Source organism: Ctenocephalides felis, unplaced genomic scaffold, assembly GCF_003426905.1.
Source record: "Ctenocephalides felis isolate EL2017-DRISC unplaced genomic scaffold, ASM342690v1 CF-g0.4_SCAFFOLD_03570, whole genome shotgun sequence".
Classification (NCBI taxonomy): domain Eukaryota; kingdom Metazoa; phylum Arthropoda; class Insecta; order Siphonaptera; family Pulicidae; genus Ctenocephalides; species Ctenocephalides felis.
The window spans coordinates 14,295,827-14,323,495 of NW_020539724.1; the positions used below are offsets into that span (position 1 = coordinate 14,295,827).

Here is a 27,669-nt window from a genome sequence, read left to right on the forward strand (position 1 = left end):
GTTTTATAGCAATAAGTCTAATCCTAAGTCGACTAGATCCCTTCCAATACACAAAAATATTGAAAAATCTGCACGAACAGTGGATTGTTCGTGAACTTTATATAAAACTTTCTTGCAACTATTACTTTTTAAAACATTCAATGATCCTGGCCCCTTTAAATGAATCATGCAAATACTTTCTGCAAAACAAAATATCAAGTTAAATATTAATTTGGTTTATACTGAATTCAAATTTACAGCAAAAGGAGGTAAACTTGCGCGAACGCATGTTCTCTGTGCGAAAACCGCACGTGTGAATATTTATTATGTGCTTTAGTTCTAGAACAAAACCGCACTGATGAAGCTTTTAGGCATTCGAGCTTACGAGCTTTCAAGCTTCTATCAAGCAAGGCAATTCGAACGGATAAGGAATTAACTTTCAGCAAATAATAAAACCACGAAAACAATAAGTTCAACATTTTTAAAATAATAATTTCTACCCGGATTGTAACAGTTAGACAAAAATACTAAATTTGAATTAATTAAAATAATGCTACCTAATGTGTAAATATAACAAAATAACACAGAGCATGCGGTTTTTGTTTAAAATCACAAGAAGAATTCCTGCTGAATAACCTATGATATATCACCTTTAAAATTATATTTCAAATGTCCTGAAGTATTTATGAATTTTTACAGAGTTTTTAGCTATTACACAAAAGCATTAAATTCAAATTATCGATGCTAATTATTAAAAACTAACACAGAGCATAGTTTTTGTAACACGAACAAATCTAGCTAAATAAATATGTGCTTAGCTTAAGGGGGTATTCTAGTGTAGAGCAATAAATTTTAGGTCATTTTTAAAGTGTCGTAAATGTAATTTTTTACCACTTGTTTATTAATATTATTAAAATACAAAACAAAAATTAAAAAAGGAAAAATTTGAAAATTGAAAAAAGTGGCAGCTGATGAAGTGGGGTGTCTCAAAAAATTGGCACCCCAGTCTTACCATGATTTCAGCCCTCCTAGCCATCCGAAATAAAAGACATAGAAAGATTATGAATCTACATTGATGTCGCAATCGCTCGAACTAGCCATGTGTAATTTTTTTTTTACAAATTGGCGAATGTTTGAAAAAAAGTGACTTTTCTTACTGTTTTTTTGAGTTTTTTGAATTTTTTAAAAATAGTAAAAATTGGAATTTGGGTATAATCCTAGCTTGGGCTATAGATAGGTCTATAAACAAGACTCTCTGAACGTTTCAAGTGAATCGGCCGAGTAGAACTCGAGAAATCGAGACAACAGTACTGGAAAAGTCTGTTCTGATTATGAGAAAAACGCATTTAAAGTTTTGCGTAAAGATTTTTGCTGTTAAAATCAGAAAATTATACGTTATAGTTTTTTTTTATTTAATCAGCCATTCCTGCTTTATGCATCGGTCCTTCCTCTACTTAAAAAAAACTATATATTCTGCATTTCTCTCTTAAAATGGAGCAGTTCTTGCATCCTTTGAAGCGTTAGATGTGCGTATTTCAGATCGTTCAATCCAGGCGTTGTCTCGTCTTAATAGGGCAAATGAATGAGTTTCTGGCCCAATTTGCATTACCATAGTGGTCATCATTTTCAAAATCGGAAAGAAACCTTCACTGAATATGCAAACATCAATAAATGTTGCTATTTCAATTACCCGAGATCAGGAATGAATATGTTTCGGCGCGAAAATTCAAATCAACGAGTTTAGTGATTCATTATTGTTTTAAGTTTCTGAACCTAAACATCCAATTAATAATTCATCTGACGATAAACTGTCATAAATTGGTCTAATGACTTCCTAATGCCTTTTGTCCGATTAGACTCTGCCGAACCAGTTTGGAGACCGGGTCACTAAAATGCCTATATCTCCGAAAATAATTCAAATTTTCAAAAATCTTCTCGTACCCATATTTTTAGATAGTTAAACGTTGAAAATATGAAACAAAAAAATCGATTTTTTTGAAGCTCTACATTAGAATACCCCCTTAAGCTACATTATACTATAAATATCCTGTACTATTATTCAATTCAAAACCGTTGTATTTTATTAAGAATCCTTGTATTATATTATTCTAATATAATAGTACAGTGTCAGTCGTCTTACTAGAGTCTATCTAAAGCCCTACCGAAGATGGTGATATGTCAAGGGCGGAACTAGATTATTATGAAACATAGCTCGGGTGCGTGACTCTATAAATCGACTGACGGCATCACAGCCTCAACGGACGGGCGACAACATCAGGAAAGGGCGCCGAATGTCTTTTCCGCCCAGCCAACGAATTTTTAATACCCGAGGCGAACATCTCAAACCTTCTTGGATAATCTTAAATTAATGGTAATGGATTGCTATTAGTCGAAGAACACCGTCGATCAACCGTAGGTATAAGGTAGAACCGGAAAAAATACTACTGAAACAATTTTGCGCATTATTAATGAGGTGCAGGGGTATCCACCCATTTGTAATAATTATAAATAATATTATAAACTACTATATAACGGTCAAATTACATACTATAAAACTCTAATGCATTGCATGCTGTTACATTGTATGCTCGAGAAAAAACAATACGTGTTTAGGAATAACGGACTTTTGCAAGGCAAAACCACAAACTGCACCTTAACGAATAAGAAATGCGTAGTTTCTGACTCACATGTAACGAATTTGAACAAGTTGGAACGAGCATTCTAGAAAAGGACTACGTAATCCCGATAAGGAATATAAAATACAAGATGATGAAATCGTTGTTCATTATTAGTTCATATTTCAGTCAATATAGTTCAGTCGTCATTAAGTTATCATTATGTTCAGATTAATATGAGTTAGTAGTATTTAGTAATCAATGGAGTTATATTCAAGTTCAGTGTTCATGTTATATACAAAGTGTACAACAATCATGAAATAAACATAAACATCAAGAGTCTTCATCTGTTTTACTGATTCGCCTTCACAGTCTGATACCAGCTTGATGCTTAGCAGCAGGAAGAACCTACATATTGTTGGCACCGTCGTTGGATGGGGCACAACAGAGGTTTAGTTCTTTATCATTTTATTTTAAATATCTTATCACTTATTCCTTTATCAATGATTTCTGTAATAGTTCTATTATGTTTATTTATTGTATCAGTATAAATTTTGTCCTTTATATAATTTCTTAAACTTCATGAGATCCATCGTAGAAACAAAAGCACAAGCTTCAAAAGTCGATTAAAAGTCTCACTTTTTGTGCCACCTTTCCTAAATTTCATTTGATACCCATATAGAGGAGAGAAAGTAACCAAAACAATATACCATATATATTTGAACCAATTTAAATTTCAAACTGAAAGTTGTGGATGAAAGACGATGGTAACAAATACAGGTCAGACAAAAGTGGCGATCGGATTAAAAGAATATTAGTTTCGAAGATGATTTCATGTTTGTATTATAATTTACCAAATAAATAATATAACATAAAAGTAAAAACCTACATTGAAAGAACACTACGAAAAGCATCACATTTTATGCCTTCTGTGAGAAATTATGTCAAAATTCTAATCTGTATATATTTAAATATACAACAATATGAATAATTATATTATATTTGTTAATTTTTAACTTTTATATACGCCTTTTTATTTATTTAGACTAACAGATAATAGACAGGCAGTCCTCAATTTTATTCCCCATCGACTCTTAGTATCTTCGCTCGTCGTGGTCATAAATTCAAACGAGAAGACACCAATTCCCGATAGGTAATTGGCGGAGTATATATAGCAGATGGTTTTTCCTCCCGATCTTCTTTATGACAACATACAAAATTCACAGAGACAAATATAATAAAGTTTTTTACTGCCAAAGAGAAAAGTTTGGCAACACGCGTGGGAAAAGATGACTCGATGTCGTTAAGAAACTTTCGCAGGCCATATTTTAAGAAAAAGCATAAAAAAGAGTGCGCGTAAGGTTCACACGCGATTGAAGTAAAACTTATTTGTACTGTACAATATGGCATTTAAGTAAAAATAAATACATAATATAACAATTTTGAATAATGTTTATTGGTAATATGGTAACACTCGTGCACATATTTATTAACCATTATACACATTTATATAATGATAAATTATAAATTATATATTTATAAAAGCATTAAAAATATGTATAATATTTCAAAACAATAATGTAATTAAAATCATACTTCAAATATGACATGATCGGTTTGTTATTGTAATTAGCATTTAGAAATGAACCTTCATTAGAGAAATGAAGGAATTGCTGATTAATAACTTCTATAATATTCGTTTACACAGTGGATTATGTTAAACAACCCCTAAACAAATATTGTTTTCGCAACTTCACTCATCATGTAATAATTATGTTTGAAGAACTTCATGTAATTAAAATTAACATACATTCATTGACTGACGGTATTCTTTTTCGTGGCGATATAATCTTATTCTTTGAACGGCCGTAATATCTGTTTCGCCTAAAAAATATTTTCCATTTCAATAACTTCAAAGATTTATAGAAACTACGAATAATATAGAAACTATTTCAATAAATTTGTTTCATACATGACGCAAATGCTGCATTTGTTTTATTATTTTCAATACAATTATTTACGGGGGACCGGGTAAAATATTCTTCTGTTTCAGGCATTCTTCAATAAATCAAGATTTGTACTACGATGTAAATTTAAAATGTTTATTTATCTATGCCGATTTCCTTGTTGATATCGGTACGCATACAACGACAGATCTCTATTCACATACGCGACGACTAATCACAATCGACCCTTATAGAAATATCATTGAGAGCGAATGGCAAATCTTTGGCACTCGACTCTTATCTTATCTGCCGTAACGCACTTTCGTTGCATTTGTACGGATTTACAACCTAGTCGCGCCTAAAGAACTTTTACTTCAACATTGTACATTCATGATATCGTCTGATGATTGGTTAGTTTTAAATTCACTACAAATTTTAATTCTTTCTGAACTCATATGCAATCAATATTATTTTGTTGCAATGTTTTGACAAATATAAAAGGGTTAAAATCTGGCTAACATAGCCCTAATATTAGTGTTACACAAGTACAATTCGAGCATAATTTATGAATGAAGGTTTCCTGTGTGAATTTCCATCATGTTAAATGGGAAGAAAGCTTCCGGTTACATGCCCCACGGCGTACAGGAAACTGTATCGGGTAGCATTGCGCACAACCGGATAACAGAATTATAATGCGCATTTTGCCGCCACGGGGCCGCCACGGTGCCGCAAAACCAAAAACGACGCGGAAAAACTCACGCCGGCAGGGATTTCACTAACCTGTGCAATATACATATGTATTAGAGATGGGCTTATCATATCCGAAGCCGGATCGGTTAGGATTTGACTCCTCTTCAGAGATGAGTTATATCCACTTACCAACTCCACAACTCCGACAACTTTGTAACATAATACTTGACACAAATGTGTTCTCTAGTGTGTTGTTAACATATCTAAGGATTTATTAGGACTGGAAATAGTTTACAAATAGTTCTATCATGTTTGTTCATATTATTATAATAATTACTATTTTATGTATTTCAATATGCATACAAATCTCAAATTGACAAAAACTTGGAAATCAAAATCAATTTTGTAACTGTTTTCGAAGTGAAAATATAGAATTCTTTGAATATGTTTTTTATATGAAAATAATGCAGTAAACCTTATATATGAAATAAGAAAAAATCTTTGTGTATAATATTTTTCACAAAATAATAATACCTCACATTCTTATTATTTCCTTTTCGAGAATTAATTATACATCAGGTAGTTTGATTAGCATACTATTACTTTTACACAGTAATAAAATCATAATCGTGAAAAAGTTATAATATAACTTTAACTGGTTGTATATCATTGAAAGAGCTCATGTACCGACAAACATTATCGTATACAGAATATTGAATACAAAATAAAATTATTTTGAGACATTATACACCTGGAAAGTCCTAAAACTGGCTGTGAGACGAGAAAAAAACACTTCTTTCGACCCAAACCTTTGTATTAGTAAAAAATCTCAAGCAAATATCTGCACATGTTAACAGATTTAGTATCAGTTTAGGGAAGTCGGATATGACAAATCCTGTGAGACAACTCCACTCGGATTCACTCCGAGGGAGAAGTTGTATCGGAGTGGCAACTCCGAAGTGAGTTACTCATCTCTAATATATATATTTATCATTTCGATTTCATAGCGGCGATACTCTCAAAAATTGAACTTGCCATAATAGTTTCTTGACTGTATAATGGTAGTCGATTTTACTAGAATTCCAACAACTATATTTTTTCTATTTTTATATACTTTTAATTACAATTGGTGACTGCTAGAGTCCATTTTCTACAAATATCTTTAAAGTTCCAAAAAGGATTTACCACAATCCCATCAAGTACGGAACCTCAAGAAAGATAAATGTTTTTCCGTTTATTTTGTCCCTAAAGTGATATATAATTCACTTGGTGTTGTTAGCCATAGTTCTCACAGAGACTATGGAATACAAAAAATAAATAAAAATGTATGGACCACATTCTTCAGCAGAATGCCCTAAGAAACGTCCGTAGCATATTGCATTCCTTGATAGGGACGAATTTTAATAAGATTAGGAAACACGAACCATTTTTTATATAATCTTGCAGTGTATAGGTTTTATTAACTTCCCTCAATATAAGTTTAAATCCAAAAATAAAATGTGTTAAAATATTTTAAATTTATGACTATCTAATTTTGAATATTGAGCGACTCCTTCAAATTCTGTTCAGAAATTTGAACATATTCATTTCTTTAATATTTTTATAATTTAGCTTATGGGATAAAGATAATGATTTCTTTATTAGCAAAGACATAAGTAAAGTTTGTTGGATGAATGTTCCACGCTAAGTACAAATGGTAATAATCTTCTATATATATAAAAATAAGTCGGGTTTTCCTTCCTGACGATTTAACTCCAGAACGCACGAAACGATTTCGACGATTTTGCATTCGTTGGAAAAGTCTCGGAAACCGTGAGGTTTATAGCAAAGAAAATTGAAGAAAGATTTTAACAAAAAAGCGAAAAACACTTTCTTTTTTCACGTACAGCATCATCTATGATACTTAGCATAGTACAAACTAATATTTTTTGTTTGACTGTTACTCATTTGTTTGGCAGCTACTCATTGTTGTCTGCTCAGTTAATTTTATGTGACAAATCGGCATTGTGTTCACTGTGAAATTGTGCAAAAAAGTAAAAAATAAGTTATTCGTTTCCTAACATTTCAATTAGAAACCATCAAATCAATCACATGTATTGTGCAAATTTTTATTCAATTTCAACAGCAGGCAATTTTTTCTTCATCTTTTAATGGTCAAACGAAATGTTACATAAAATGAAACCATCTAGTGGTGAAACGGAGTTCGCCCGGTTTGCTAGTATGTTATTAATATATGTGTGGCTAGGTGATCAAAGTACCATATACCATTCCCCAAGTTTTAAAATATATTTTTTGAAAGTTTTAGACTTACTTATTATAAAGAACTATATCTGGCCTCCATATATGATCAGAAGGAACGTGGAGCATGTGAACGCCTCCGTACTCCTTCGGTTCCCAACGAAGTTTGTAATCGTACCAGCTCTAAGATAAAATAATTTAATGATAAAAAATGTTAAGCATTAAAAATTCCAATAAACTAATGATATTATCTTAATCCGAAATAGAACTAAGAATAACTATTTATTTTATATCTAATAAAGGTAATTACCATTGATTGCTTATCGTATATTACTTTTGCAGCTAAACACAAATAATGGCTTAATTTATAGTATATTAGAATAGATTTCTAAGCCGTAAAATTAGCGGAATGGTTTTAGCTAATGGTGACATTCATTCTTATTAGAGATAAACGTGCATAGAAGTATCTATAAATAAGAATAAACTAGAGTAAATGAAGATAATAAAAGTAAACTGTATTCCTGAATGAAAATCAACTCAGTAGTTATAAGGTATAATTTCAATAATGCCAACTCAACAAAAATCACTATTAATAAGGTGACCATACGCCCCGGTTTGGCCGGGACATTCCCGGATTTTCACCTTGTGTCCCGGGTTTTTCTAAATGTAATATTTGTCCTGGATTTAGATGTTTTGTCCCGGATTGTCCAAGTTTTTTGAAAATTAATAGGAAAAGTATCAAAAATTATGAAAACAAATGAACAAGTGCTTTTTTTTTCAAATTAATTATAAAGAAAGTGAAATAGAATGTTATACAAGACTTAAAAACGTAAAGTTTAAGATGAAAAAATATAATATATAATATAAAATCATAGATAGAAAAGTATTGCATATATTCGAATAATGAATAGTTCTTACTAAAAGTCCGCAGATTAAAAAAAAATTATATAAAAAACTGTTTTTTATTGTATCCTTAAATAGCATTTGTTATTTCAAAGACGACCACCCCCTCCCTGTCCCGGATTTGACTTATAAATATATGGTCACCTTACTATTAACGAAAAATGAGAAAGAACTTTCGCACAATTTTTTTCACGACAAAAGTCAATAAACTTTTCTAAAAGCCCATAATCTTATTTGAATGTGAAAGTGTTTTTCCATCGCGAAAAGAGGTGCCTGATATAAGAACATAATATAATTTAATTTATCACAATCACTATGTCAGCACAAAAGAGGGCTCGGGAAACGAAATACAAGGAAAGCTTTTAGTAACTTTCAGGAACTTTTGTAGAAATTGTCACTTTTGCACGAAAGCTCTATAAAAATTTATTAGCAAAAAATAATATGTAAGTCGAATCAGTTTGAATAAAAATATTAGGGTGACCCTCACCTGTTCGACCCATAAGTTTGTTGTCATTATTTGGTTCTTGAGATTCTGAAATTAGAAAATAAATTAATCAATGTATATATATGCATTATCTAGTATAAATGAGGAATCAAGATGATATATTTCTATTTATAACCAAATCTGAATATAAATGAATGGAATTCTATGCATATGCATTCATACCAGGGAGAAGTTTGGAAAAGGTTCCGGGTAAATGCATTCATTAATCACGTTGCGAATGCACTTTGCGAAATTCGAACGTACGTTTGGTCGAGAATTTCACCGAGAAGCATAATTTACATTGAAGTTCATGTCGTGCATGAACTATTTGGTGAAATTCGAGAAAATTAATGGTTCTGATTTTTACTCTTACACTTTTGCACATTCTTACATACTCTTGCACATTCAGAATTCGTATATAAAATCGTGCTATATAAATTAAGAGAATCTTCAGATCTTCTGTTGAGATTTTAAAGTATTTAGCGGCTGTAAGAAAGTTTTTTGATAATTTTAACGAAACCATGACTAAACATAATAATAATATATTTTAAGCCTACGTGCAGTGGTTTTGATTATAATTATTTATTAATGTTCATACGTATGTCCAAATACGTATTAATATACGGTCTTATCATATCCGCTTGAGAGAGGAGTTATATCCACTTAACAACTCCACAACTCCGACAACTTTGAAACATAATACTTGACACAAATGTGTTCTCTAGCGTGTTGTTAACATATCTAAGGATTTATTAAGACATTGGAAATAGTTTACAAATAGTTCAAACATGTTTGTTCATTTTATAATAATATTTACTATTTTATGCATTTCAATATGCACACAAATCTCAAATAGACAAAAAACATGGGAATCAAAATCAATTTTGTAATTATTTTTGAAGACAAAATATATAATTTTATGAATATGTTTATTTTTATGTGAAAATAATGCAGGAAACCTTATATATGAAATAATTGTTGTGTATAATATTTTTCACAAAATAATACCTCACATTCTTTCATTATTTCATTTTCGAGAATTAATTATACATCATGTAGTTTGATTAGCATACTATTACTTTTACACAATTATAAAATCATAATTGTGTAAAAGTTATAATATAATACTAAATAATTTTTAGCTGGTTGTATACCATTGAAGGAGCTCATTTACGGACAAACATTATCGTATACAAAACATAGAATATAAAATAGCACTATTTTGAGACATTATACACCTGGAAAGTCCTAAAACTGGCTGTGAGACGAGAAAAAGACCACTTCTTTCGACCCAAATCTTTGTATTAATAAAAAATCTCAAGCAAATATCTGCACATGTTAACAGATTTAGTATCAGTTTAGGGAAGTCGGATATGACAAATCCTGTGAGACAACTCCACTCGGATTCACTCCGAGGGAGGAGTTGTACCGGAGTGAGTTACCCATCTCAAATATACACATTAAATGTTTTAAGAATTCAACGAAAGAGTCGTTTACCACATGTCAACCCCGTCCCGATGTACCAGGGTTAATTACGAAACATATTTGGCAACGTTTTGGGGTCGTCGTTGCTAAAGGGACAGAGAGCGACCTTTTGAGCTGTCGGCCTGTAAAGTTATTTAGGTTAGGTAAGGGCCATCAGACGAATATTAGGCCTTTTCCGGAAAATGTAGATATCAAATAAAAAGCAATTATATTTCTGTGACCTTTCACATAATGTTATGTTTTAATTAATAAATACTTTTAGTTTCACTTACCAAAGCACCAGACGCCTATTTTAAGAAGGGATTTGAATAATAAAGCATTTTGATATAATATAATCAGTACATATTTAGTGAAAATATATGTTAAGTGTATGTATTTATTAATTATATTTAAAATGACAAAATGAAAGTATAACTAATTAAAATTAGCAATTAATATAGCCTACATGTATTTATTTTTATATAAAATTACCCAAGGTACAATCTTCAGATCTATTTAATTGTATCTTCAGATTTATTTAATTATATAATTTAGGAATAATTCATCTTAAATTGTTGAAGATTATTTCCAAAGCTATCATCTCATGTTTAAGGCAAAATGCTTTTCATACAAGTCAAGAAACGATCGAATTTAATATTTAATTATTTTATAAGTTGAAAATATCAGACTACAACTTCTTTTAATAAAGCGATAATTCTATAACGTTGACGAGGTGATTGAAATCATTTTTATTGGAAACTAGATGACCCGACAGACGTTGTCCTGTACTTATGCTTGCAATTCAAAAGTTCCAATTTGTTTTAATAACCTATACTGATATTCACCAATTAGTTAAAAATTATTATGTTTTTCACACTACAGTCTATACCGAAATGTATATACATCCACCCATATGGATCTTAAAAGTACAACTGCTTTGAATAACATGATGAGTATTAGCTTTTTTGAAAAACATTATAAAACATTTTTTTCTTATAATTAGTTCTTTTATCGACATCCGACGTTATTTTGAATAAAAAAAATGAAATTACACCACTGAGAGGCATGTCATCCCCCGGGAAATGACAAAGGAGTCTAAATTGATTGGGTAAATATTCCGAAACCGATGGCAAAAATATGAAAATACTAACGTTTGTATGTGAAAAAGAAAAGGATTGTTTTTAGGGTTTTCCCGGCAATTATTCGATTTTTTCTTACCGTAAGAACAATTCTTGGACTTCAACGAATAATAAAAAAAAAGAATTGTCAAATTAGTACAGACGTTGTTGAGTTATGCGCTTACCAGCACATTTTGCGATTCATTTTTATATTATAGATTATCTTAAACGCTATAAAATACATTATATTCAAATTTGCACATATCGCAAAGTTTTTGCTACTTGCTCTAAAGCAAAATGTCACGAAAATAAATGTTTGATATTGTTCCCTACTTTAAATTCCCAGCGATTCAATTTCGATAGTAATCGAAAATTACAAGAAGTAAAAACATATCATTCCATTTCTTCAGATAATAAAATTTGTCATTTGCTCATAATGAAAGATGAAATGAAGCGGAAGGGTTATGACTCGGAACTGGGAATCAACTGGAACCTCTTTCCTCATTCCTTTAGAAAATGATTGTGCAGAAGACGAGAAAATGATTCTTTATTAGAACGAAAGATCAAAATTGAACATACGTTAATAAGAATGAAAACATGATAAAACGACAAAGGGGATGCGTGTTTCAAAATTGTTATATGATTTTCCAGTATTGTATTCGTATGGCATATTTGAGGATGAAATATTTCAATATCAATTTATTAACTTCCCATAGGGTAAGTTATTGTAATCGTCCAAAAATCAAAATTAAAAATTTTTACATTTCTCGACGTTTTGTAGGTTTCTGAACATTTTGGCATACCTCAGAAAAAATGGATGTGTGTGTGTGTTTGTGTATATGTGTGTGTATGTATGTATGGATATAAATTTTCGTCCACGCTTTCGGGCGCACGGATCAACCGATTTGAATGGTTCAAAAACATTCGATTCCTATTGATAGAGAGATGTACTAATTAGTTTTTGGCAAAGGCAGGTCCAGCCGTTTCGGAGATACGGAGTAAAGAGTGCAGAAGATAGATATCGAGATTTTGCGAGATCGGAGCATCCGATTGGAATGATCCAAAAAACATTCAATTCGTAATGACGGGGAGAAGGGGTGATTAGCTTTTGGCAAAGGCAGGTTCAGCGGTTTCGAAGATACAGAGCTAAATGTGCAAAAAATGGCAGTTTTTGAGAGAACTAAGCTTTAAATATTTTTTTTTTGTATATAAAAAGTAATTCTGATATTAATTGTGATTTTGACTTAAGTTCTAATATACACTAAACAAATATGTTCAACCTTGTAATTCAGTTTATATAATTCTTATAAATATTAAACAATGTTACAGTATTTATTTATAATAATCTATTTGAAAACATTTAATATTTCTCAAACATTTCGTTACGGCACGGGAAGTTCCAGCAATTTCATAACAAACACGTATTTTATATATTAAAATTTATCCATCGATGGAACAATGGGTACCAAACCTATTTGTTTGGTACTCACGATGCATGAATTTTCCAAATCTTACTGAATTGTAATCAACATATAGAGAATAGTTGTAATCAACATATAGATAGAGAAATTTTATTATAATGACCAGAGTTGTTGAAGTATTTTTAGTATTTCATTGCCTAGTTACTACTAAATTCGGTGCTCAATTTGCATTTACAAGTATTGCATATCCGTAGTGAAGACTTCAATATGTTTACCGTGTACAAGTGATGTTGGATATTGGATTTTCCAAGGGTTTCCGCTTTCCCGACTTCACAAGTTCGAAACGGATTTCGGTTTATACGAATTATTTATTCTGTCTTGTCAAACGATTTCGTCATACATGAAAACAAATTTTATGTGTCTATCTCGTAACTATGAATAATTGAATTTGATATATGGTCGATACAAAATAAATTCTTGAACCTGTATAATTATTACGCAAAACATATCCTACTTCTATTATAATAATTTGATTTATATATTATCATATTTTGGAAAATTTTTGAACATAAATCAGTTATTTTCCCAAAATTGTAAAAACTATGTATGTGTATCTGAGCCAAAATTTGACCATTCCTCATTCATTTCTAAAATCGACTGCACTGACTTCGAAAATTTAAAAGTTGTTTGATGAAGCTCGATAAATTTTTCATCAAATTAGCAAAAAGATGCCAAATTATTCATACATTTTTGCAATTTTTTTAAAAATAACGTTACATTAAATATAATTATTCATTTAATTTTACCTTTGACTCAAAAATCAATTACTCGAATTGAAAAATCAATCGCCTCTAACCGGATTATGATATATTTTCCTCGGCTTTGTTATTACGATACATTTCTTTCGACTGTAATAACATTGTCTGTCCTAGAAAACATCAAAAGATTTATTGTTCGCGAAACTATAGGAATACTATAAGCCCCCACAATATACTTAAAACGTACCTTCTGCAAATAAAAATATAAACAGGATAATACGGAAAAGGATCACAACGGATACGACTTTTTACGATTTTTGTATATACGGTTTATATATTATATGTCGCACAACTGTAATAATTTTTAAGTAAATTGTGTACGAGCAATGCAATATTTATTTTAGTATTAGTATAAAAAATTATTTGATTTCATATCTAGTAGCACTGCATTAAACTACATAAAGTAGCGTATTTTAAGAACTATACTTCAAATCTAACTTGAAATCCAGTACATGCTTAATATTGATTCGACTGATAATAAATAAATTTTCTTCATTAAACAACCAAAATTATTTTAAAACGTTTATTTCATCATATAAATATTAATACTAAGAATAATTAGTAGAACTATTTATATTACAGGTAGCTATAATAATTTAATATTTGAATATAAGAGTAACATATCTTAACGACAACATGAAATAGTATAAATTCAAGCTAGAGTTCAAGTATGTATGTATAAGGCATTCTTGAGAGAAAGCTCCTTTATGTAGTGGTTTAAAGAAAAAAAGAGTGCGCGTAAGGTTCACACGCGATTGAAGTAAAACTTATTTACTATTGTACAAGATGGCATTTAAATAAAAATAAATACATCATATAAGAATTTTGAATAATGTTTTTAGCAATATGGTAACTCTCGTAATGCACATATTTATTAGTGTCAATACACATTTGTATAATGAAAAATTATAAATGACATATTTATAATAGTATTAAAAATATGTATAATATTTAAAAACAATAATGTAATTGAAGGCATACTGCAAATATGACATGATCGGTTTGTCATTGTAATTAGCATTTAGAAATGAACCTTCATTAGAGAAATTAAGTAATTGCTGATTTATAAATTCTATAATATTCGTTTACAAAGTGTTGAACAACGCCTAAACAAATATTGTTTTTGCAACTTTACTCATCATGCAATTGTGTTTGAAGAACTTCATGTAATTGAAATTAACATACATTCATTGACTGCTTGTATTTTTTTTACTTTCGCTGGCGATATAATCTCATTCTCTGAACAGCTGTAATATCTGTTTCGCCTAAAAATATTTTTCATTTCAATAATTTCAAATATTTATGGAAACCACGAATAATATAGAAATAATTTCTAATCAATAAACTTACGTTTGTTTGTTTTATTATTTTCAAGAAACAGGGTAAAATATGCTTCTGATTCAGGCATTTTTCATTAAATCAAGATTTGTACTACGATGTAACTTTAAAATATTTATTTATCTATGCCGATTTCCTTGTTGATATCGGTACGCATACAACATTGACTCTAGTACGCATACAACGACAGATCTCTTTTTACATACACGACGCCTAATTACAATCGGCCCGTATAGAAATGATATCATCGAGAGCGAATGACGAATCATTGGCATTCGACTCTTGTTTTATCTGCCGTAACGCACTTCCGTTGCATTTGCACGTATTTACACCCTAGTCGCGCCTAAAGAAGTTTTACTTCAATAAATAAACAAGCTTAGTGTGAGGTTTGATAAAGATTTAATTTACCAATTATATGATTTCAGGTGTAATTTAGACTAGGCCTAGGTTTACGAGCAAGTGTAAATCGAGTTCCGATTGAGAGCAGCACACAGTAACAGTGCAAAAGCTAGGGCGAAGGCGAAGGCGAAGGCAATAAATCACACATGATACGTCTAGTTTATACGTCAAACGCTGCACCGAGCGCAATAAATTTAATGAAATCGAGCGGATGATGTTGCTGAACTGAAATTAATGACAAACGAAGATTTCACGATATATCATTTTTTTGTAATTAACAAACTGATTTTATTAACTTCCCGTAGGGCAAGTTATAGTAATCGCAAAAAAATCGAAAATGAATTTTTTTAAATATCTTGACGTTTCAAAGGTTTCTGAACATTTTGGCATACCTTAGGAAAATGGATGTATGTGTGTGCGGATAGAAATTTTCGTCGACGATTTCGGGAACACGGATCAACCGATTTGAATAATTCAAAAGCATTCGATTCGTATTGATAAGGAGACGTGCTGATTAGTTTTTGGCAAAGGCAGGTCTAGCCGTTCCAAAGATACGGGGCAAAAAGTGCCACAAACGGCAACTCAGTTTTTAAGAGAACGGGACGTCCAATTTTAATAACGCAAAAAAAATTTTACTTGTGTTGAGGGGGCGTCCATTAATCACGTGAGCGAGTTTTTGAGGATTTTTAGACCCCCCTCCCCCACCAAACATCACGTGTATTTTTAGTTACGTGAAAAAACTGTCAAATTTTTGAGTTTTTTTTTTAAATGTTTGAACTATTTTATAAAAAATAGTAAAAAAATAAATACACGTGATATCTTGCTATACCCCTCCCTCCCCCTCGTGATATTTCGTGATTTTTTGTCAAACCCCCCCTCCCCCTAAAAACCTCACGTGATTAATGAACGCCCCCTAGACAAGATGAAGAACTGATTAAATTTTTGGGAAGGCAGGTCCAGCGGTTATAGACTCTCAATAAACAAAAGTTTACAAAATGTCATTTGGCGGTCAAAAATGTTTATTGGACTTATGCACATAAGATATTTTATAGAGATTTTCATGTGTACACATTTTGTGTAAATTTTTTTGGGTTCCGTACCAAGATTTTTAATTACGGTACGGGAAGTTCCAGAAATTTGCCTTAAGGCATGATGCCATGCACCCCACTAGTCTTTATACTTGAGTTACATTAGATTTCGAATCCAAATAAGTCCTTTGATAAAAGACAAGGACATAATATTAATTTCACATTATTAATTTAGGTTCAGATTATTCACATACTATTATTTGACATTAATAAATAATCGAATTAATCAAGTAAATTTAGACTTTTATAACTGTGACGATATAAAGGAATTTTTTGTAATGTATATAAAACATAATATTTAGAAAATGGCATTTCGTACGATTTTTAAATTACACGAAAGTAATTGGATATATAAAATAATAGAAATCCATTTCCATACTTGTTCGCACGTATCTTCGTTTTATTATATTGGCCATGAAGGTGACAACCTTCAGGGCATTAAGATTTACACGGAATGGTTGCTACCCCTGGTAGAGGGGGTAGCGGAGTGTTTTAATGGAACTAATTGTTCACTTCTAAATGTAAAGTCCGCGAAACAACATGTATAGTAAATAATAAATAAATATATCTTTTTTCAATATAACTTAGTGACAAATCAGTGATTGTAATTAGAACTGCAACAAATACATAATATACAAACAAATCAGTTTTTAATACAGTCCACAGCTACAAGGGTTAAATTATAACCCAACTACCTGAATTATCGAAGGAGAGTTTTAATAAATTCTATTACTACGTAACATAAACAAGTTGAAATAGTTGTATTTCAAGATCAAATGTAGATATTTAAACAAGTTTTAATCATGTTTGGTTTGATTTCAAAACTAAATTTATCATCGAAACATTAAAACTTTAATTAATATTCGGTTTGCAATTCCAATGGTCAAACACTGAAATCCAGTGATGGATCGGGGTTGGGGTTTGGGTTTGATATAGCCATTAATAACCGTGCCTGCGTAAAATCTCAGTCGGAAATTTCGAAACCGCATTCAATAAACGGGATATTCAAAATAGACAAAGAGACGAGCTTCACAATTTCAGATAGAAACGGGCACTCTCGGCTGCTTGATTTATGGGACAAATATACCCGTCGAACGACATTGTAGACAAAGTTTGTTTTCCGATGAAACTTTTTTCTCAATTTGCAAACAAGCAACGATATAAAGCTTCAGGTTGCGCTAAACTAAACATCATGACTTTCTTTTAATCCTTTTTAAAAGTAAAATGAAAATTTCTACTTGAATAATAAAATGGTTAATATAATTATACCAGATATCAATTTTATTATGCAACTCAAGTATTGCTTCTAATATTGTAATTATGTTACGTAGTTACAAAATTTATTAAAACTCTCCTTCGATCAACTCAGGTTGTTGGATTATAATTTAACCCATGTTGCGGTGGACTGTATTAAACACTGATTTGTTTGTATATTATGTATTTGTTGCAGTTCTAATTATAATCACTGATTTGTCACTAAGTTATAATAAAACAAGATATATTTATTTATTATTTATTAGACATGTTGTTTCGCGGACTTTACATTTAGAAGTAAACAACTAGTTCAATTAAAGCACTCCGCTACCCCCTCTACCAGGGGGGAAGTTTGTCACCTTCATGGCCAATATATTAAAACGAAAATACGTCCGAACAATTTTTTTTATATCACTGCAATACACATCACATTGGAATTCAAACAAGCAACAAACAGATATGCTACTAAATTAAAATCACATCTTTATTAAAAAAATTATCAAGCCTTGTATATGCTGTTACTATCATGTTCATATTTTTTTATACCTTACTTTATTAAATATACATATACATATACACTATGAAGATTCAAAGAAATAAATCATATCTATATTAGTTTTCAGAACGTATTAAGATATTTTTTAAATTAAAATTAAAGTAGGCATATATATTCGTGTATATGTGTGTGTTTAATTATAATATGAAAAGTTTTCAGTCAAAAGTTTAATACCCCATCCCTTAATCTGAGATTATGAGAAGCAATACTGAAAGATTATTACATGCTCTCGTGTACAGGATTAAATGTATATTTGAGATCGTATACTAGACTGGATTTCCTTCGTCCTCATTGTATGGCTAAGTAATTTAATTCAATTCAAAGGAACAAGGCATTATCATTTAATTAATAACACCCAAAGGATATGTCGTTTCTTGCCAGGATTATTTGCTTTGGCAACGATCGTCTGGTTGTATTTTGCATTTTGACGAAAAAGCTCAACTATGAGGGATATGAAGTTTTTGCTAAAACCGAGGGATAGAAACACGTTCGAACAAACTCTATTGTTACATCTGACTAGATAAAGGATATTATATTGATTTGAACTCACGGACGCATAAGAATAGTTCACATTCGTAAATGTTTTTTTATGGATAAGAAAAAATTGTAATAAGGCAATGGCAACACAAAAAATTGTATAATTAAATTCAAAATTAGATAGAATTTAAGGTAAATTACGGGGTATTCTAGTGTAGAGCAATAAATTTTTGGCCAATTTTAAAGTGTTGTAAAAGAAAGCAATGAATGTTTTTACTATCCATTTTTTTACCACTTGTTTATTAATATTATTAAAATACAAAATTAAAAAAAAAGTTGAAAATTGAAAAAACTGGCAGCTGATGAAGTGGGGGGTCTCAAAAAATTGGCACCTCAGTCTTGCCAGGATTTCAGCCCCCTAGCCATCCGAAATAAAGAAATAACAAGATTATTATTCTACAATGATGTCGCAATCGCTCGAACTAGCGATGAGTAAAAAAAATTTTTTTTTAAAATTGGCGACTGTTTGAAAAAAGTGTCTTTTTTATTGTTTTTTGAGTTTCTCGAATTTTTTAAAAATAGTAAAAATTGGAATTTGGGGATGAAGCTAGTTTGGGACACAGATAGGTCTATTAACAAAATTCTCTGAACATTTCAAGTGAATCGGTCGAGTAGAACTCGAGAATCGTGTCAACAGTACTGAAAAAGTCTGTTCTGAGAAAACGCATTTAAAGGTTTGCCTAAAGTTTTTTGCTGTCAAATTCATAAAATGATGTGTTACACTTATTTTATTTAATCTGCCGTTCCTGCTTTATGCATCGACCTTCTTCTACTTAAAAAAAATATTTTCTACATTTCTCACTTTCAATGGGGCAGAGTTCTAGGCTCCTTGAAGCGTTGGATGTACGTATTTCAGATCGTTCAATCCGGGCATTGTCTCGTCTTACAGCAAATGAATGAATTTCTGGCCCAATTTGCATTATCATAAGAGTCATCATTTTTAAAATCGGAAAAAACCTTCATTGAATATGCAAACAGCAATAAATGTTGCTATTTCAATTACCCGAGATCGGTAATGAATATGCTTCGGCGCGAAAATCCAAATCAACGAGTTTAGAGACTCATTATTGTTATGAGTTTTTGAACCTCAACTTCGAATTAATAATTCATTTGACGATAAACTGTCATAAGTTGATCTAATGACTTCCTAATGCCATTTGTCCGATTAGACCCTGCCAAACCGGTTTGGAGACCCGTGCAGAAAATGCTATATCAACGAAAATAATTCAATTTTCAAAAATCTTCTTGTACCCATATTCTTAGATAGTTAAACTTTGAAAAATATGAAACAAAAAAAACGATTTTTTTAATTTCTACGCAAGAAAACCCCCTTAATTAGGTGAGGAAGATTAAGTTTTGTGTTCGAACGTTCGAGAATCTAGTCGTAAAAGTGTGTGAATCAATCTCTCGCCACAAAACGCGCAAAATGAAAAAAATAAATATCTTTGTACTCAATACATCACAAAATGATCATTCCATGAGTTGAATTTTAAAATCTATGTAGTCATACAATGCTTCCTCTCTCCTCGCTCGCTCCATTTTCAAAGTTTTTTTTTATTTGTATTTTATATCCTCCGAATTTCTGCGCAAACTAGATGTACGTCTGCCCATCCTGCCCGACCAGCCCGACCAGCCCGCACACACCACCTTGCACACGGCTTGCAGGCAACACAAAGGCTCAGTGATTTTCAATTTCCTGCGCGCGAAGAAATTCACAAGAAAAATATAGCCGTTATCTTGTTTGACGTCTATTCTTTCGATTTTTCGATATTCACTGCAGAGTATAAATGATGCCGATATTTATTATTGTAATATTATTATCCTATACCCGTGAATTTTTCTGAATAATATATCAAGGCGTAGAAAGAACGAGGATTTTGTAAATCACTGTCATTTCATAATACGTCGGTGTCATTTGGAAATTGATATTTAATTTTAAATATATATTAAATTTTGGAATTATAATTCGATTATATAATTTTACGCTACATTTATGCATTTTTAACCTCCCGAAAGAAAAGTTTACGTTTCGACCAGAAATTCCAATTTGCTAATTTTATGTATTCATAACAAAGCATTCAATTCATTTTGAGTCATTTGACACAAAAATCAGAACAAGAATGTGCAAAAGAATTAAACAAAAACATTAAGGGGGTATTCTAGTGCAGAGCGATGAATTTTAGGTCATTTTGAAAGAGTCGTAAAAGAAAGCAATCTTTCTACTACTTGTTTATTAATATTATTAAAATACAACACAAAAATTAAAAAAAAAAGTTGAAAATTGTGAAAACTGGCAGCTGATGAAGTGGGCGGTCTCAAAAAATTGGTACCTCATTCTTGTCATGATTTGAGTCCTCCTAGCCATCCGAAATAAAATAAATGAAAAGATTATTAATCTACAATGATGTCGCAATCGCCCGAACTAGCGATGAGTAAAAAAATTTTTTTTCACAAATTGCCGTTTGAAAAAAAGTGTCTTTTTTACTGTTTTTTTTTAGTTTCTCGACCTTTTTAAATATAGTAAAAATTGAAATTTGGGGATGATGCTAGTTCGGGCTACAAATAGGTCTATAAATAAGACTCTCTGAACATTTCAAGTAATCGGTCGAGTAGAACTCGAGAAATCGTGACAACAGTACTGAAAAAGTCTGTTCTCAGAAAAACGCATTCAAAGTTTTTCCAAATCAACGAGTTTAGAAATTCATTATTGTTCTGTCGAATCACGAACATCGAATCAATAATTCATCTGACGATAAACTGCCTTAAATTGGTCTAATGACTTCCTAATGCCTTTTGTCCGGTTAGACCCTGCCAAACCAGTTTGGAGACCGAGTCAGTAAAATGCCTATATCTCCAGAAATAATTCAAATTTTCAAATACCTTTTCGTACCCATATTCTTAGATAGTTAAACTTTGAAAATATGAAATAAAAATAATTCGATTTTTTTGAATTTCTACACTTGAATACCCCGTTAAATGTAAAATCCTGAAATAAGCTGTGTTTTATATAAACAAGTAATATACTGGGGAAAGTAATTTTCCTAATCCCAATTCTCTGGTCTCATCTTTGGTACATCATAGGCAATCATCCGGCTCCGTATCACATATGTCACACCCTAAAACCTCTTCGTGGTTTGAAGGCTTTCACGACATCGTTTATTATCATTACTAATTCCATTCTATCGTAAGATTAATCACCTATCCTGATTCCTTATATCGAAGACTACATATTAGACGAAGTAATAGACTGACGAAGATATATGTTGCTCGCCAGACTTGGGATCGAATTACCAAAGTAACACCATTTGTAATTTTCGTAAGTTTTATCGATCAAAAATATGTTTAAAGTTAATATATCAATTTTGTGATAATAATAAACAAATCGCTTTATTGGGGCATTTTAACACGAGTCACCATATTTTTAAATCCGCAACATCTTTCATCAACTAAATTTCATCAATAAAATTATCAAATTGAGGATTTTATACTTTTAACTTCCCGTAGGGTAAGAAAATGAAATTTTTTATATATCTTTACGTTTCAGAGGTTTCTGAACATTTTAGCATACCTTAGAAAAAATCCATTTTTCTGATGTATGCCAAAATGTTCAGAGACCTTTCCTTTTCGATTTTCGGCCCATTACTATAACTACCCTAAGGGATGTTAATAAGATTCATCCTCGTAACTCTTTTTTTTTCAAATGAGTCAATGAGAATTGACTAAAACAGTTTATAGTGTATTAGAAAATTAATATAGCAGAATGCTCGTGAAAATTATGACACGGTCTGCGTTATGAGATAGAACTCGGCCGGCTGAGACTTCGAAAAATTAATCCCTTAGAAAAGAGTGCTTGTCAACGAGGATGAAATTACTATGTAAAAAAAAGTATCGCTTTTTAGCATTGGTTTAATAGAGAAATTATGAAAACAGCGTTGAAGAGCAACTGATTCACTTGAAAGTTTTATATATTATCTCAAATATAAATATTTGTGGAGATACATAGTACAGTAGAACCACGATTAACCGGACTAATTGTTGTCGATGGGCAACCGGATAATCCAAAGCATGAAAAATATTGGTTTGTATTTATCAAAAATAATAAATACATACATAGATATCAACGAAAATCAATGTTTAATAAGAAATTTCCTTATATATATATATATACATATACATATACATTTTCTTAGATTATATTACATACATTTGTATATGTTATATTGCAGCATAAATCGTGCAAAAATTCGAATTGTAGGTATGTACATACATATAACTCTGTCACGATTGGTAGTCCGGATAATCGCGAATCCGTATAATTGAGGTCCGGATAATCAAATTCTACTGTATGACATAAAATAATTAAACTTTCTCGATAAACATTAATATTTCATACGACAAATTTAATATTTATTTAAACCTGCATTAATTCTTACAAAGGCATAAAAACCTTCTTAAGATTCAAGTCAATTGATGATCGTGTTGAATGATTGTTTTTTATTAAAGATTGTTTCAAAATATTAAAATATTGTGTAATAAACTGCCAGATTATTCTAATCTTCTTATATATAAAAATGAGGCTCAATAAAATGATACGCTAAAACTTGAAAACGGCTAAACCGATTTGGCCAGTTAGTCTTGAAAAATTGGTGCTGATCAGTAGGTTGTCGGAAAGGTGAGATATTATTTCAAAATCGCGTAGGAACTTTACATTTTTAATTTGAATTTTTTTTATAGAAGCGTAATTTTAATAAAGCAATGGACGGTGGCTAATACGTCAAATGTCAAACTTTTTGACAGATGATGTTTAATTACGTTCAATAGGATGATTTACGTGAATATTATTCAAACATGATTAAATTGTAGTAAGTAGTTTTGTTCGCAGTTAAATTTATATACAAAAACTTTAATAAACGGATCGCAAGTGTTATTAGAAACTCAAAATATCAACTTTTTTGAAATGTTAATATGAAAATGCATTTTTTGGCGTTGTAGCACTCCTTTTTTGCAAATCATATTTTTCTCAAACACGGTGCTCTGAAAGATCTCATTTGTATAATTATATATTTATTGGTATTTATAAAACATTTTCTAGGTTTTATTATTTTTTTATTGATGTTATTTAAATTCAGAACCTAATCTTGGTATCGATCAAAAGGACATTTTGTCAAATAACATTTTCGCAGAATATATTTAGATAGTAATATATGAAGGTCCGGGGTTAAAAAGATCCACCACCGATGTGTCAAAATACAGTAAAGTTTAGCAACGTTCAACAACAATATTTGAAAGTAGGGGGAAAAAGATGTATAACCCAGCTCATAGAGATCGAAATTTTATAAAACAAAAAGCAGCAATTACAATTCGAATTGGTTTATTTTGAGGATTCGTATCTATCCCATCATTTTGTATATGTCTGTTAGGATAAGACCCGTTTGCCGAGATGTTGTTCCCATGTGTGGGGCCTTAACGTTCTGCCGTACGGTCACGCATTCTCCAAGGAGCGTTTAAGTCATGAGATCCGTGTCTCTCAAGTTATTCCCTAGCTTAGTGACTTATTAGAAATTCAGTAGGTTTCAGGATGGTTGATGCCCCCAGAGTTTACTTCATTTATATTTGATCCAACTACCGAGTACAGAATTAGAAATACAATTAAAGTGATATAGAAAATGGACGAACCTGTAGAACGTGGCGGTAAGGAAAGGTACATCTTCTCGAAGCTACCTCGAGTAAACTTAAATAGAAGCTTCATCGATCTACTAGTTCATAAAGACAATTTTTTAGGAATTCTTAAACATTTGGAATTATTTCATTGTATGTATTTTTTGCCATTTATAACTACCATTGGGGCCATTTTCAATTACCATTCACCAAAGCTCAGAATTCTCTCCATGACAAATGGTGCTTATTGTGTTACATCAAACCAGAAACTTGGAACACAATTATCGTACATATTCACTTCCCGTGCTCACAAAATATATAACACTGACTGAATTAAATTACAGTTGTGATTAATGATGTTTGTAAATATTGAATACAACAATATCAAAGCTTGAGATAGAACTTGTTGTAATCGCAAATTTTGGAGGAAGATAATTCAGATGTTTGAAATAATAAATAATGGGGTTACTGATGGTGTAGTGTTAGTCTATATTTTGTCAATACAATCAAACTGGAAGTTTTATACACTTTCTATAGAAAACATGGTATAATCCAATCCAAGTCTTTTTTGGTCTTTCGACTTATTGATTACGTTTCAAGTTTTTCAAATTGTTTTTGGATTCTGGATTTTGTGTATAATTGTAAATAATACTACTGAGCTTATTAAAAAAAAATTAATTTACTGCAAGGAGAGATAGAAAATGAATTAAGTATTTCTCCTTTACCTACTTTTTGAAAAGTTTCAAGTAACATTCGATGAATTAAAGTAAATTTAATAAAAAGTATATATGTAGAGCAGGGCGAAGCATAAAGGTCCAATTTGACTTTGAGCAAATATTAATTATATTGTGAAAACCAAAACAATTATATCATAATAAATAACACATTTCAAACGAACAATTATCTGACTACGTTCAGTAAAACTGCCAGCAGCTACTTCATCATTGTAGAATTGTGCTTTTTTATGTCTTTCAAAAATACGTTATCTAGGGCTTTTTACCCTATAGGCGGGGTGACTTGGAACGGCCAGGTGGAAAACAGGTTTAATGGAAGAAAATACCTTTATTATGGATTTTTAAAGGTTACCGTTTATTTCCCGATGCAAAGTCATAAGAATCAAGGTTATAGCTAGTTATACATCTTTTTCCCTCTATTTTTAAATATTGTTGTTAAACAATGCTTAGCTTTACTGGTTTTTGTCACATCGGTGGTGGACCTTTTTAACCCCGGATCTTCATATATCTGGGAAAAAGTTATTCGACAAAATGTCTCTTTGATCGATACCAAATTTAGGTTCTGAATTTAAATAACAAATAAAAAATAATATAACCTAGAAAATGTTTTATAAATACCAATGAGTATATAATTATACAAATAAGATCTTTCAGAGCACCGTGTTTGAGAAAAATATGATTTGTAAAAAAGAGTGCTACAACGCCAAAAAGTGCATTTTCATATTAGCATTTCAAAAAAGTTGATATTTTGAGTTTCTAGTAACACTTGCGACCCGTTTTTGTATATATATGAAACTACAATTTAATCATAATTAAATAATATTCATGTAAAACATCATATTAAACGTAATTGAACATCATCTGTCAAAAACGTTTGACATTTGACGTATTAGCCACCGTCCATTGTTTTATTCAAATTACGCTTCTACAAAAATTTTCAAATTAAAAATGTAAAGTTTCTACGCGATTTTGAAATAATATCTCACCTTTCCGACAACTTACTGATTAGCACGAATTTGTCAAGACTAAGACCGGCCAAATCGGTCATTGTATCGAGAGCTCCATTTTTATATTAAAGAAGATAAGATATAAACGTTTTTCCAACCAGATATAGTTTAGAACAATTAGAAATTTTCTAAATTTTTTTGTAAAATGCAAACTTTGGAGAGTGCATTATACAATAACAGTTTGTAAAGATATTATATAATATTTCCAACTAGAATGTAGATGGGCCTGTGGGCTTTAGCCCAACCGCCTACACCTGCCCGCGGTTGCATTGTGTCCCAGATGTAGGACGTGTGCTATCCCGACTTTCCGCCATGGAATAGAAATGAGAGAAACTCGAGCAGATAATTCTGATGTGACTGAATCTCTGATAAAATAGTCTAGAACGTGCAGAACAATATAAATGCAAATCTAATGGACAAGAGACACATAACTCCGTGAAAATCTACGACGGTTAAACATCCTGCACCAGAAACCGTTTTAATATTAACCGAGTTTATTTAGATTGTCGTAAAACATGGTTAAGACAATGACGTATATAAACTAAGCATAAAATTTATCGAAAGTTTTATGTACAATAACTGGTTTGATGACAGAATATATGAAGATTTAAGTATTATAAAATACTACGCGATAGGTTTTTATTATTGTGGAAATATAGTGAGAATATAACGTGAATTTATATTATAGTATTGTTGAAATAATTCTCTTTGAACGTTATAGCACAACCCGTTAACATTATTTTATATTTTATATCTTTGATACTTAAATAGCAATTTGATACTGTTATCTTTCGCATATAAATGCAAAATACATTATTAAAATATCACTAAACAAAAAAAAGAGTGCGCGTAAAGTTCACCTTAACACCCGATTGAAGTAAAACTGATTTGCTACTGTAAAGATGGCATTTAAGTAAAAATAAATACATAATATAACAATTTTAAATAATGCGTATTAGTAATATGGTAACACTCGTGATGCACACATTTATTAGTGTCAACCATTATACACATTTATATAATGATAAATTATGAATTATATATTTATAATAACATTAAAAATATGTATAATATTTAAAAACAATCATGTAATTAAAGTCATACTTCAAATATAACATAATCGGTGTGTCACTGCAATTAGCATTTAGAAATGAGCCTTAATTAGAGAAATGAAGTAATTGCTGATTTATAAATTCTATAATATTCGTTCACACAGTGGATTATGTTAAACCACGCCTGAAAAAATATTGTTTTCGCAACTTCACTCATCATGTGTGTTTGAAGAACTTCGTGTAATTAAAATCAACATACATTCATTGACAGCTTGTATTTTTTTACTTTCTCGCTCGCGATATAATCTCATTCTTTGAACAGCTGTAATATCTGTTTTGCCTAAAAAATATTTTCATTTCAATAACTTCA

At 30.9% G+C, this 27,669-nt stretch overlaps 1 protein-coding gene across 4 annotated transcripts in view; it reads right to left on the reverse strand.

The window, feature by feature from the left end:
* Window positions 1–27,669, reverse strand: part of LOC113383251 (acetylcholine receptor subunit alpha-like) — a 59,924-nt gene that overhangs the window by 21,605 nt on the left and 10,650 nt on the right. For all 4 annotated transcript variants that reach the window (XM_026621501.1, XM_026621497.1, XM_026621498.1 and 1 more), the window contains 2 exons: window positions 8,859–8,903; window positions 7,542–7,651 (listed from right to left, as the gene is read on the reverse strand). In XM_026621501.1, coding sequence (XP_026477286.1) covers window positions 7,542–7,651; window positions 8,859–8,903 — 155 coding nt within the window. The remainder of the gene's footprint in view (window positions 1–7,541; window positions 7,652–8,858; window positions 8,904–27,669) is intronic.